This window comes from Anoplophora glabripennis, unplaced genomic scaffold (assembly GCF_000390285.2).
Source record: "Anoplophora glabripennis isolate ALB-LARVAE unplaced genomic scaffold, Agla_2.0 scaffold191, whole genome shotgun sequence".
In the NCBI taxonomy this organism is placed as follows: domain Eukaryota; kingdom Metazoa; phylum Arthropoda; class Insecta; order Coleoptera; family Cerambycidae; genus Anoplophora; species Anoplophora glabripennis.
Window position 1 is genome coordinate 633,116 of NW_019416357.1, and position 13,621 is coordinate 646,736.

A 13,621-nucleotide genomic window follows, 5' to 3' on the forward strand; every position below is an offset into this window, starting at 1 on the left:
TGCGTATGAAGCAGAATGTGATAAGAAAAAAGTAAAATGTGCAAACCGAGAATCCGTATGATACCTATCAAGAAGCTCAATGTATGATAGTGAGAGAGATAGTGACATCCCCTTGTCAAATTGAAGATTATATAGGTCTGTTCCAACAAGAGTCAGGGATTGGTTCCGAACCGTCAGAAATGTGCATCCAACTAATTCTTGCGATATATTCACTGAATACACATTTAAAACTTAGCTGACCAAACATCTCAAACGGTTCGGAACCAATCCCTGACTCTTGTTGGAACAGACCTTATGAGAGAACATCTACACTGTTCGTTTTGCAAAGACATCCTTTCAATTTTTTTTTCAAATTGCTATTATATTGCATTAGATCACGAAAAATTTATTTAATATTAATCATTACTACATATGTTTTCGCTGGAATAATTTTATAGTCTACTAGGTTGACCCGGCAAACGTTGTTTTGCCATATAAATTAATCCTAGGATTATTTTAGTAGTTTTTTCATAAAGAAATTTCACTTCTACCATCTATATTATATTTAGTGTTATTCAGTGTATATCGTGTATATTTTTTTTATTAATAGTAATAGTAAATGTCATTATTACGGTTGATGCACAAACAATAATAATAATGGCCGAAAACTGTAGGGAGTGAGAAACGGCTCATTGTGTGAGAGAGATCTCATCCCTACTCCGTGCTGTTTACTGGGTCAGAAGTGACACCGGTCGACGCCTGGCGGGGATAAAAAAAATGATCAAGTGATAATTGATCAGTTATCGACCGGGGTTGAAAATTATTGAATTACTAATATCGCTATTAAAAAATAAGGGTTGATGGTAGAAGGGTGAAAATTTAGGATTACATGTATTTTTTAAGGCCACATCATAAAAAAATAAAAAAATTAAATTTTGTCCAAAAAAACAACAAAAAAAAATTTTGGGGTGGACCACCCTTAACATTTAGGGGTATGAAAAATAGATGTTGGCCGATTCTCAGACCTGCCAGATAAGCACACAAAATTTCATCAAAATCGGTCCAGCCGTTTCGGTGGAGTACGGGAACGAACATTGTGACACGAGAATTTTATATATAAGATAATCGAGCTATTCAAAAATAGCGCGTCAGTCAAAGCTTTAAATACAGCGTACAGTGTTGTCATATTTCCTTTCATTGGATCAGATGTTTGTTCAAATTTGTCAAAACATATATATTTATTACATTATCTCAATAATTACATTGTAAGTGCATATTTTTATTGTTTTAAAATGTTTAGTAATATTTAATTCTGTAATTACAATTTTATTTTCCCCATCCTAACCATTTTTAAGAGCAATATTCACGTTTGATTAAAGTTTTTTCCCAACTCGCAGAAGAGCCTGTGTAAAAGAGTGTAATTTTTAATATCATTTTTCAAAAAAAATTTATTGGCAATCGATCTGATATTTTTACACGAGGCAGTTGGCAAATTTATTAACAGATTTCAATGACTGAAAACTTTCTTACCATTTTTTTTTGGGTATCGAACCTCCTTAAATGAAAACTCATATTTTTATTACAGGTTCTAACCGATTTTTTCAATTTCAAAAAACTTCATCTTTTTCTGTCACTAGAATTCTAATATTTGTTAGGTCTATGGCGTGTCATGTCCCTACATCATTTAAATACCAATGAAAATGTTAAGTGGACAGCCTGTATATCCCATCAGTTGTTAAAATTTTAGGAAAATTTTTATATTTTAAATTATCTTTACATAACCTAAAATATGTATAATAAATTTTTAACAAAAAAGTTCATTGTAGATTTTCTCAATTGTTGTCAGTAACGACCAAACCACATATTTCGTTCTAATTTACTACATGTATTCATTCAGTATTCCAGTATCTTCGAACTTTTCTACATTCCTCAAAGCCATTATCGTTTGCCATTGCCGGACTTTGCGTAAACATTTTTACACTAATTGGCTGTAATTTATTTTAACTGTCGTCCTGAATTTCAGTAGGTAAATTACGTGTATAATTGCCGCAGTGCCAATGTACTGCAAGAAAAATAAATTGTTTTATAAAGTTCCTATTTGAATATTTATACCGGGCGAGGATTAAAAGCTAAAAAATGCTTAAGCGCATCGATTTATTGATATTTATCGTTTTAATGTAGAAAACAATAACAGAAATAGTAATAATATTTCACTCATTACTCATGGTCTGGTATTTCCTTTTTTTCTAAACATTCCTGTCACAGGTATGATTTTTATTTTATATACAGGGTGTCCAAATATCCCGTGTACTTTGAGCTCCCACAATTTCCTGCTGTCAAAATAAACAGTTTTAACTAAACCTAACTACTTATTTTAATTGAACAGAAAACTGCGATAACTCCGTGTACACGGAATATTGGGACATCCTGTATATTAACAATATCAGAAAATCCAGATTTCTTTCGAATGCTGCTGCTTCAGTTTTCTCATTCCTCGAACTCACACATATGTATTGTTATTATTGACAATATTGCAATTTCTATTAATAATATAACTTCTATGTTAAATTCTTAATTTTAAGTTCATACACTTGACTAATATGTAATATAGTGGAGTCCAGATAGATTTTGACTTCGCGAAAATTACTGGAAGAGAGAAGTTTTTATTTTTCGCTTTGTAAAGTTGTCAGAAACAATATATAAAAAGTTACTAACTGTAAAGTGTACGCTAAATTATTTATTTAACAAATTGCAAAATTGCAGTTCTTGCAATATATATAAAAAAATATAATTAAAAAAAAAATTAACTGCGCCATTCGAAAGAACAGGAAATTTTACATAAAAAATGTTAATAAAGTTTGTTTCAAAAATGCGAATTGAAGGCTGTAGAATTTTTTTCCAACGTAGGAAAAATGATTCGAGCGGCCCCCCAAGTATAGCTCGCGAAGAGCGCGCGGCCCCGAGCGCGCTACACTAAATTTGTTATAACTTTTGATCTAATTGATCAAATCGACCTCACAAAAATTTAAATGAAAGAAGAGTCATCCGGCTATTAAAATTTTATGTCTTGAGAAAAAAATATATATAGTACGTATACAATGTTACGTCATTCTATAATTTTGTACAATAATAATAAAATAGCTGTCATTCTTCCAATTTTTAAAATAAATATCTGTAACTTTCACAGATTACTCTTCAAATGACGATTGAAACACTGAGGGATATGGAAAAAATCTTAAAAATTTAATATGAAAAATATTGAGCCCGACATATTCGATAATTTTAAAAAATCACTTTAACATTTTAATAGGCCATAGTTTATAGATCAAAAACTGTAGTTGTAAATGTGATATTGAAACTTTATGAGAGAACTTTTTAAAGCTTAAAACCTCTACTTTAAGATGGTGCATTTTATTTTTCTTAAAAAATTGAAATAATAGTTGAAAAAACAAAAATTAACAAAAAATAAAAATATTTCATGAAAAATCCGTGACATTTTTTGTTAAATAAAGTTTAATAATGTACAAAAAAAAATTTTGTTTAATAAACCTTCAAAGAATTCAGTTAAGACCTTAAAAAAGTAAATTCAGCGAAAAATATTTTTTTATTTATAGTAATAAATGAAAAATTGTTATAACAGCAAAAAAATAACGTTTTTTGATGAATTGATTTAATATTCATTTTCAAAACGTATATTCTGTATCTGAAATTGTGGATATAAGTTCTCTTATTGATGTAGACACAGATGTGAGTATAATCAGTTTTATTTATTTTAAAAGCGTTTTTCGTTAATAAGAATTAAATAATAATTATTATAAATGGTATAAGAATATGATTTTTATGTTTTCGAGTCAGCTGCAGTTATCAGTGTGTTAAAAAGTGTATTATTCACATATTTTGTCCATTTTAAGGTTGTACTCTCGTACACTTATAATTCTTTAATGTAATATTATTACTTAATAGGTATTACAAATAATCTTCAGTTGCATTTAAGGTATTTATATTCGTTTTCTTTTATGCTAAACCTGTAAATGTTTGATAATATTTAATAATATTTTAATATTTATATATGAATATTGATCCATTTTTAAAATAATTAATGAATAAATAAATAATAGGGGACGAAGAAGAGCAAGAACTCGATGAGATTTAAAAATTAATTATTTTGTAATAAATTTGTTCTATAAAAAATAAAACATATCTTCAATAAAACCTCTTTAGCCATTTATAATTTCAATTTTTCGAACCTCTATATTACAAATATGAGCGAGTTTGATTTAAAATCGATAATTAATTGTTAAATAAATTGTTTAAAATAGTCGGCCATACTGGATCAACCATTTTGAATTTTAATTTTTTGTCATCATATTCTTGTTTAGCGACGTCAAAAACCCATGTATTACAAATATAAGCGAGTTTGATTTAAAATCAATAATTGTTAAATAAATTGTTTTAAATAGTTGGCCATATTGGATCAGCCATTTTGAATTTTCATTTTCCGACATTATATCCTTGTTCAGCTACATCGAAAACCCCTATATTTTCAATTTGAAATAATTCGATTTAAAATTCATTGAATTATGTTCTTAAAAAAACTATTTATTATTATTTAAACAATTAAAATACATTAGCGTACAAATATAAGTTTATAACTTTTTTCTAATACTTATCTCCAAGTAATTTCAAAAGGTTTTAGGAAAATCCATGCTTCCCATAATTATTTCGAAATAAAGCGTAATTTTAAGCTATCTTGACTCCACTCCACAATTATGAAAAACAGTAATTAAAAGACTGTAACTATTTTTTAATATAATTTTGTATTTGTGTATACCGATATACGATGTGACTGGTATTTAAAAATTCTCACGCAATACTAACGACAATGTAATCACACTAAAGTACACTTTCTTAGGTCCGACGTGAAGGATCGATGTCAAACAATGCCACAAAGATAGTAGACGTTTATATGGCAACACAAATAGCGTTCAAATATCGCAATGACAACCATTGTGAGCTGTGGACGCTATGCAGGGGTACAAGTGCCACTTGATACTCAAAGAATAAAGAAGTAATAATGAAACCTATTACATTCGAAAACCTTCGCCGTTTAGTTGGCGGAGGTCGTAAAAAAAAGGAAAAGGAGTCGTCTTTCAAAAGAAGTGATTCCTTTAAAAGGATATCGATCCGCAAAAGTTACTTAGATCGAGGTAAAAAGAAACACATCTCGAAACTGGAAGTGGCCACTCAGACAGTGGCTGAAGACGATTTGTTTAATATACAAGAAGAAACCAAGAAGGTGGACTGTTCCATACAGGTGGATAAGGTAGACTTAAAGTCATCTTCTGTCGAGTCCACTTCTAAAAAGGAAAGTAAGTATGGCAGCAAGTTCAAGAACGAGGTGTCGAAAAGTGGACCTGGACAAAGTGTTATAGCCTACGGTCAGTGGTTAAAGGGTATCCGTAAAGATGACACTCCGTGTCAAAGCGGGATTAAAGGCTCCGAGAGGACAATTATTTACGTACCCGCGTCGGACGAACGAGCTCCTTCTCCAGTTATACGACAACTCTCATCGTCACCGGTTTTTAGGAAAAAGTCGGCCGTACCCAGAGAACAAAATGTTAAATCAGTTAGTCCAAATCTGCAAAGGAAAGAAAGCAATGATTCCGCTGTTGAGATGTTTCCTTGGGGTGATTCAACCGACGTTAAAAAGTCTCCGTTAATTATAAGGCGTTCGAGACAGTCTCCCGCTCCTTTGATGCCCGACTCGGGGGCGGAAGAATTGTGTTCTTTGTCCATAAGCTTAGGCAGGATATGGATGGACGCTCCTCAAGCTATGGCTCCGAGAAGTTTGGAGATGCCAAGAACTTCAGGTTCAGCCGCCCCGCCCGCTCACCATTCGTTAGATAGTGCGTTAAAGGATTTAAGGGACGATCCGCTCATAAATAGACTTCAAAAAAGACCCACCCCGCCCGTTGCGAGAACACTATCTTCCACGAGTAATACCACCGTTTCAACAGGGTTATTCTCTAGCAAAGACTCTGGTTTTTCGTTTTCTATATCGGCGCCAAAACTAAGTGACTTTCACGCGAACTTCGCGCCATCTTCTAGGGGTTTCTTTCGGAAAAAGCGGCCTAAACCAAAGTTATCTGTTAGTAGGGATGGTTATTTCAAACGGACTAGTGGCGCGTTGTTAGTGACTGAAACCAAAAGGAACTCGGTTCGTAGAAAAAGCAGTCGTAAGAAAAAGAACAAGGGATCCAAATCTAAAAAAAACGTTAAAGGTGGCAGTACGGCGAGGAGTGACTTGTATCAAGTTGTGGTTAGCCGGCCGGCTCGATCTCTACGCGCACTGAAATTGGACCCGATGATTTTCGTGCCTCCAGAAAAACGTAAACCGTCGGTGACGCGGAAGCCGTCGTACAAAGTCGGAATGCGTGAAATAAGGAATTTCAGTCCTCAAGATAGTTCGATGTATTCAACCAGAAGTGTAAACGATAGTGCTGACGAGGGTCTATACGAAAGTCTTCCTGAGGAATTCGACTACTTATCGGACGACCAGCCCCTAAGCGGTCGCATTTCTCGCATTAGTCTCAGAGAGGATGATTTCGATTCGCCGTCTAACGACTTTGCATGCGTTACTCCGGTATCTGAAGAGTCGACCGTCTCGGGAGTAGTTAGTGGCGAGGCCAGTGACGACGGTAGTTCCAAGTGTGGCAGTCCTTACGTTCCCCCGGGGGTATCTCCTGTCCCCAAAAGGCGGCCTGTCCGCCGGAAGAAATCGACTCTTTCACATAAACGTAGCATCACGTATGTTGTAAAGCCGACCATAATTCGGGCGCCGTCAACTCTTCGCAGACCGACAAAGAAAATAGGTGAGTTGAAATTATACTAAACATATTATTTCCTAACTAGGTTGACTGAAATATCCGCTCTCGTAAACACGATGAATTAAATTTCACTGGCACGTGGTTATCTTAATGTTAATGCGCATTAGTTTCACACTGCAATGTGTGATGGGTAAACCGCTGAGGGAGTTTGTCGTACACTTGTAAGGAAATGCAGAGGTAATGCTGGATTATCTAGGGTAATTCAGACATTTCTGAGAAAATTCTGGATAATAATAATAGCTTTATTGCCCAACAGTTACCCATTACAAAGCAATTATATTTAACTACTAAAAAATATAAATACTTATCTATACATAAACACTGATACAATGCAAACTTGGTACAGTAATTATGAAACAATTAGACAAAAGAAAAAATATAAAGATAATCCACATATCAAAAGATACCTACCTTCCCGATTTAGTAATTGTATAGCAACATCTAAAATACGCTCAAAGTTATCAAAACTGATATCACACAAGGTGATTTTAAAGTAAGATTAGTTCCAGGAATGTTAAGAAAAAAGGTTTTCGTATGTCTTGAGTGTTCTCCAGGTTCATTAAATTGAATTTGAGACAGAAAAACAAAGCAATCAATATTATTATGTAATAATAAAAAATACAGTGAGGAACATGTTCTTCTTAGATCTAAACTGGTATTATCAAACCTTGTCAGTAACGTATTGTATTGTATATCTAATTCTGGATAAGTTCCAACTTTTTTAAAGTACAAAAATTTTAAAATCTTTCTCTGAATTCTTTCAATACTGATTTTGTGACATTGATAATGTGGATTCCAAATGATGCAACCATATTCTAAGTTAGACTTAACAAACGAATAATATAATGTTTTTATAGTTTTAATGTTTCTACAGTTTCTTAATATGAAACGATACGATTTTGCTGCCTCATTTAATTTAGTAAATATGTGTTCCCGAGAGAATAAACTATAATCAGAAAGTACACCAAGATCCTTTCATAGCGCGAGAGTTTGCACTTGCAGTAATTATATACATATTCAAAAATAGTGGATAATTTCTTCTTACTGTAAGAAGCAATTTTACATTTTGATATATTAAGATGCAATTTGTTTATATGATCAGCAAATAATAGTTTATTAAAATCAATTACCTTACAAATATCGTTAATAGAAAAATTGGAAATAATAAAGGCCCTAGGTTTGAGCCCTGGGGGACTCCTGAAGTTGCAAAGTATTTGGGTGATACAAACTCATTATATGAAACGAATTGGGCTCTATTATTTAAGTGTGATTTAAATAGAGATACCGCATTGCTGTTAAAGCTAAATTTGACAAGTTTCGTGAAAGGATTTGGTGGTCGAGCCTGTCAAATGCCTTTGCAAAGTCTGTATAAATACTGTCCACTTGACCGCCTTTATCTAAAGTGTCAGATACAAATTGAGTAAACACTATCAAAGTTGTAACAGTGGACTTGTTCATCATAAAACCGTGCTGTTCCAACTGACCCATAATAACATTGTATATACGATTATATAGAATAATTTCAAAAATTTTTGAAAAATTGGAAAGGATAGATTTAGGACGATAATAATTTTCAATATTCACTTTGTTGCCATTCTTAAAAATTGGGCACACCTTTGCTTGTTTCCAATCAAGTGGAAATATATCTGTCTTCAAGGATAAGTTAAATAATTTTTTTAATGGAATAACGAATACAGATATACAATCTTTTATAATGAATGAGGGTAATTTATCTGTCCCAGATGTCATTTTATTTTTAAATTTTTTGGAAGCTAATAAAATTTCAGATTCAGATATAGAATCAAAATTAATGAATGCTTAGTTATTACATGATTTATTATTAGAGATACTGAGTTCAGAAGTCGATGGAATGGAAACACTCAAAAAATTTTGCAAAAGCATTGACGATGTCTTGAGAATTATCTAAACAAATATTCCCATCCCTCATTTTGCCGGGTATTCTAGTGCATCTATTTTTTGAATGAATAAAAGATCAAAATTTTTATGGATTGTATGAAATTGAATTTTGGACATTGTCTAGATACTTCTTATAAGCTTCTTTAATCTGATCTTTAATTAACCTTCTCAAATATTTAAATTAAAATTTAATATATAACTGAAACGAATTTTGCTGACTAGACTATGCCGTATATTAAAGGAATTCAACTAAAATCTCATACCACTGCCTTTCTTCTTTTATTTAGCAACAGAGACAGAAAGGAGTTACACAAAAAAAGTTTTATGCAGTAACATGTCTGTAGTTTAAGACAACACAAATCAATAACAATGGGAATATTTTTTTTAATCAAATAAAAATTTATGTAACGAGTTAATCGTGAAATTACCTGTACCATTCATATTCACTTTCATTGTAAAATATTATTAGATGACAATACACTATTTTTTTTATATAAAGGCCCCAATGTAGAAAATTCTAGAAAGTATCAGCAAAGGAATGTATTTCGTATAAGGAAATGTAAATCTTGTGTTATACAAATTGTATAAAAACTCATTATCTAAAAATAAGACGACCATGTCCATTATTGGATCCGCTTTTGCTTACTTTCAGAGATACAAGGTGTTAGGCTTTTTATTTTTCTATCTTTTTTAATTTTTCTAAACTAAGTTTGGCAGTTTGAATGAAATTTGGGTTTGTTATACTTACAGTAAATAATATGCAAAAGAATTATGTATGTAATTGATTTTTGCTTTTTGATAGCGCAGTTATGCAAACACCTAGTGAAAGTTATGTATGCATACTTTTCCTGTTTACTTCGTTTAGTTAAATGCAATACAACGCATTCAAACAGTATTAGTTAATTAAGTATCAATCATCATCATATTTGTGTCAGAGTAAGATTTTTGTGCCTAAGGCAGAGTGCTTGCAATGAAGCCTATGACCATTTTTACCATTTTCTATGATCTTGTTTGAATTAATTTAAATAATAAATTATTTTTAAATTAAATCCGTTAACAAAAAATGATGATGGATAAAACTTAATAAAATTGTATTTATCTACAAAGACAAAAAATCTGGAAGGTAATAAAGTATAGGCTTAATTGCGTATCTAAGTAATTACATAATTGTGCTAAAAAAATAAAATAGCAATAGCAGTGGCAGGATGTGCATATGCTCTTACGTAAGCCATCCAACATTTTTAATATCTCTTGTGAAGTGACAGTAGTTTGTGTCATCGGTACAAAAATGAGCATCGAATTAAGTTTTGTTTTAATCTTGGTAAAACTTGTACTAAAACGTTTCAATTGACGAACCAAGTTTGTGGTGATGATTGGTTATACCGTGACAGAGTTCATGAGTGGTATAAGCGGTTTAAAAACGGTCGAAGGATATAAATAATGAGCAACATGTTGGACAACCGAGATCCGTGATCATTGCGGATTCCATCAAAACTGTGCGTGAATTTATCAAAAGATCAGCCAAAATCTTTATTGAAATTCATAGATTGGCTTTTCAAAAAATCAATTTGTCTCACTTTGGTCGAACATTTAGGCTACCAAAAAGTGTGTGCACTCTTTGCTCCGCACAGGTTGACATACGACCAAAAATTGCTCAGATTTTAACATTGGTAGGACATCATCAAGGAGGTCAAAAACTGCCTTTACAACATTGTGGCTGGTGATGAAACGTGGTGTTTTCAATATGATCCAAAAACCAAACATCAAGTGCCGAGTGGAAGGCGCCAGATGACCCAAAATCCAAAAAATCTCATTTGGAGAAGTCAAAAACGAAGACAATGTTGATTTGCTTTTACAATTCCAAGGGCATTGTCCACAAAGAGTTCGTTCCACCGGGCCAAACTACTAATGCACAATTCTTAACGTTTTGAACGTTAGATGCTTCGTATCCGCCAGAATATCGCGCGAAAAGGACGGACGCGCGGATCGACACTTGTTGGCCGATTTTTTGACCAAAAAATCGCATTTTAATTGTCAGCCACTGCCTGATTTGGCACCGTACAACTTTTATGGACATAATAATATCGCAGTCATTGATTATTAAGGGAGTGCCACTGATTTATTGGTGTCAAAAAAAGATAACATTTAACTAAACTTGCTCCATTTGGTCGTTAGGTATTTTTATCTTAAGTAACCTGTGTAAATTATATTATATGTATATTGAAGTTCAGTTTAACAGTACTTGCGTAGATACAGATGTCAGTTTTTGGTCTAAAGTCCCTTTATTGAGAAAGTGCCGCAATCAACCGGTATTTTGGAGCAAAGTTCGTATTGACAACCTATAAAAATGCGTTTTAGTTGTCAATACATTTTCTTATATGATAAATACTGTTTTAATATGAAATTAAAAAAAAAAATTTTATCCAGTACCTACCTATATCGGGGTTTTTGTTGATTTTAAATGTAGAAATTTAAAGTCAGAAATGCATTGTTAACAATTTGTATGTAGTCACGTGACGAGCATTGAATAAAAAGTGTTATTAAGTTTCAGTTTGTAATATTTTCAGAATTGAAGCCAATCTTTCGTTTCTAAAAATGGAACCAAAAAGGACACCTGATATCTAAATATGTAGGTTTTTTTAATTATCTGAAGACATGCCAGTGTAAGAATTATAAAAATATTCAAAAGAAATTTGAAATGTAAGTTGTAAGGGATGAAGGGAAATACGTAGGTTTTACTCAAATGTACAGAGAATAATAGGAAGTGGTGTACACCAATTTTATTAGGTTTCCATCTGGTACTATAATGGTAATTTAAGAATTTTTATTGGATTGTACCTATTCTTGTACAGTGTGAAAATCCAGTGACATGTTACTATCAAATATTATATTACTAGTAGATATTTTGCTACAAAAAGTACTTTACGTTATATTTTATTCAGAAACGCCCATTTAAATGATTTAATTTATTTGAAAATTGTTCTTCCTCTTCGTCTTTCAATTGAAATCATTAATACCTTTAATAAAATTACAATAATTAAAATAGATTATTTGCTACCAGCATTATACACGTACCTACGTTGTGAAATTCAACTGAAATGCGTATTCGCAATACATTCGCAAAGTGCGAGTAAAGTATATATTTTGTAAAATTACTTTTGAATTTAATCAAATTTCGCAATTGAAGTAGATTATAAGCTTTACTGAGGCATTATACAAATGGATGTAATTTTGCTGTGAAAGTATAATTGTGTATATGTCGTAGTTAGATTGTAAATTACGTCGTTTTATAAGACACCTAGGCGTTTTATAAAAGTTGGCCAAATTGTCAAAGATCTTCGCCTGTTCGCTATTTTAGTATTGTTATAAAACATTAAATTATTTTATAGTAGTTTTTTGATATGAAACCATAGTTTGATTAGATCAATAGGTTTACATTCAATATTGAATGAAAATTAACAACTCCAATTTAGTATTTTATGTTATACTTTTTATATATACAGGGTGGGCCAAAAGTAGCAGAATGGCACGATATCAGGCAATATTAAGGGGGTAGGGTAAAGCACTAGGGGTTCAGGATTTTTCCTTCGTTATCCGATGGTGACCTTGAATTTGGCCTAGACCATGACCCTCAAGGTCGCGAGAATTCTTTTTTAAATGAGACCCCATAATTTATCGGTCGATAGCCGCACGGTTTAAGGCGTCAGTACTTAAATCGATGTGTCGAACTGCCCGGGTTTCGAATCCCGCGGCCAATGACCGTAGATTATCTATACTTGTACGGAGGATTGGCGCCCTCTGTGCAGGTATGGTAGGGTGGAAGAATGTTGGCTTGGGTCAATGTGAGAGATTGACACCGGTTGGCATTTGACCACCCCCCTAATTAATGAGGTTTTCCAGGTTTCCGTCATTCCTGCACTGAATGGTGGTTAGGGCCTACCAACATAAGTCGTTCCTGGGCGCAAATGCGGCCTGCGTAATGATAATATGCCGCCTCCTCTCCCGCACAAGTCTCCGACTTCTGGGCTAATTCTCGTAATTAGAATGAGGAGTAGAGATATTATTATTATTATTAATTTTGACACAGGAAATGGAGAGAGCGGAAAATTTTACGTTCGGGTATGACCATGACGGTCAAGATCAAGGTCAAATATCAAAAAGTCCCTAAGTAGTCCAACAATACCGGAATGGCAGAATAACCCGCCAGGAAAAACATTATTCACAATAGTTCTAGGATTCTTGATGGGATGGGCACTAAACCGGTGACCTTGGATTTGACCTCCACCCTGGCCTCAAATTCCTTAACCTACCATAATTTAAAATAAGTTCAATTTTGTAAAATTTAAGAAAATTCTAAAAATCTCGACCTAAATTCAACGAATTTTTATTAATTATTCCCATTTACGACCTTGGAATTTCTTACTTATTGTTAGTGGTACTTATAGTACTTTTATAGTTTTCATAAAATTTAAATCCTGTATACAAAATCAAGTAGCAACATAATTTTATAGTTTTAAGGACAATCAGAACTATTTTAAAGAATAACATTTTGTCATAAATTTACAAATAAAACAGTTTTTCCTCATTGGAGCACACTGTGCATTGTGTATTTTTTAGAAATGCCGTGCATATTTTATCGATTTTTATAAAAATACTATGTTGCAACTGTAAATATTCGTTCAAAAATTAATGCAAATGCAGTTTATTTTATAGAAACTATTTCATAGTTATATAAAATAACTGAAATGCTTCAGTGAGTATGTCAAACAGGTGATGATTGTATATACTTGACAATCTGGCTGCGCACTTTTCGTTGTTTTATTAATACCGATTTACAA

The 13,621-nt window shown here is 32.5% G+C and overlaps 1 protein-coding gene across 5 annotated transcripts in view; it reads left to right on the forward strand.

Annotated features, from left to right (window-relative positions):
- Nucleotides 1–13,621, forward strand: part of LOC108905810 (disco-interacting protein 2) — a 536,129-nt gene that overhangs the window by 313,922 nt on the left and 208,586 nt on the right. For 4 of the 5 annotated variants that reach the window (XM_018708829.2, XM_018708830.2, XM_018708831.2 and 1 more), the window contains exon 2: nt 4,892–6,851. The exons of the other annotated variant lie outside the window; for it this stretch is intronic. In XM_018708829.2, coding sequence (XP_018564345.1) covers nt 5,054–6,851 — 1,798 coding nt within the window. In that variant the 5' untranslated portion in view covers nt 4,892–5,053. The remainder of the gene's footprint in view (nt 1–4,891; nt 6,852–13,621) is intronic. 5 annotated transcript variants of the gene reach the window in all.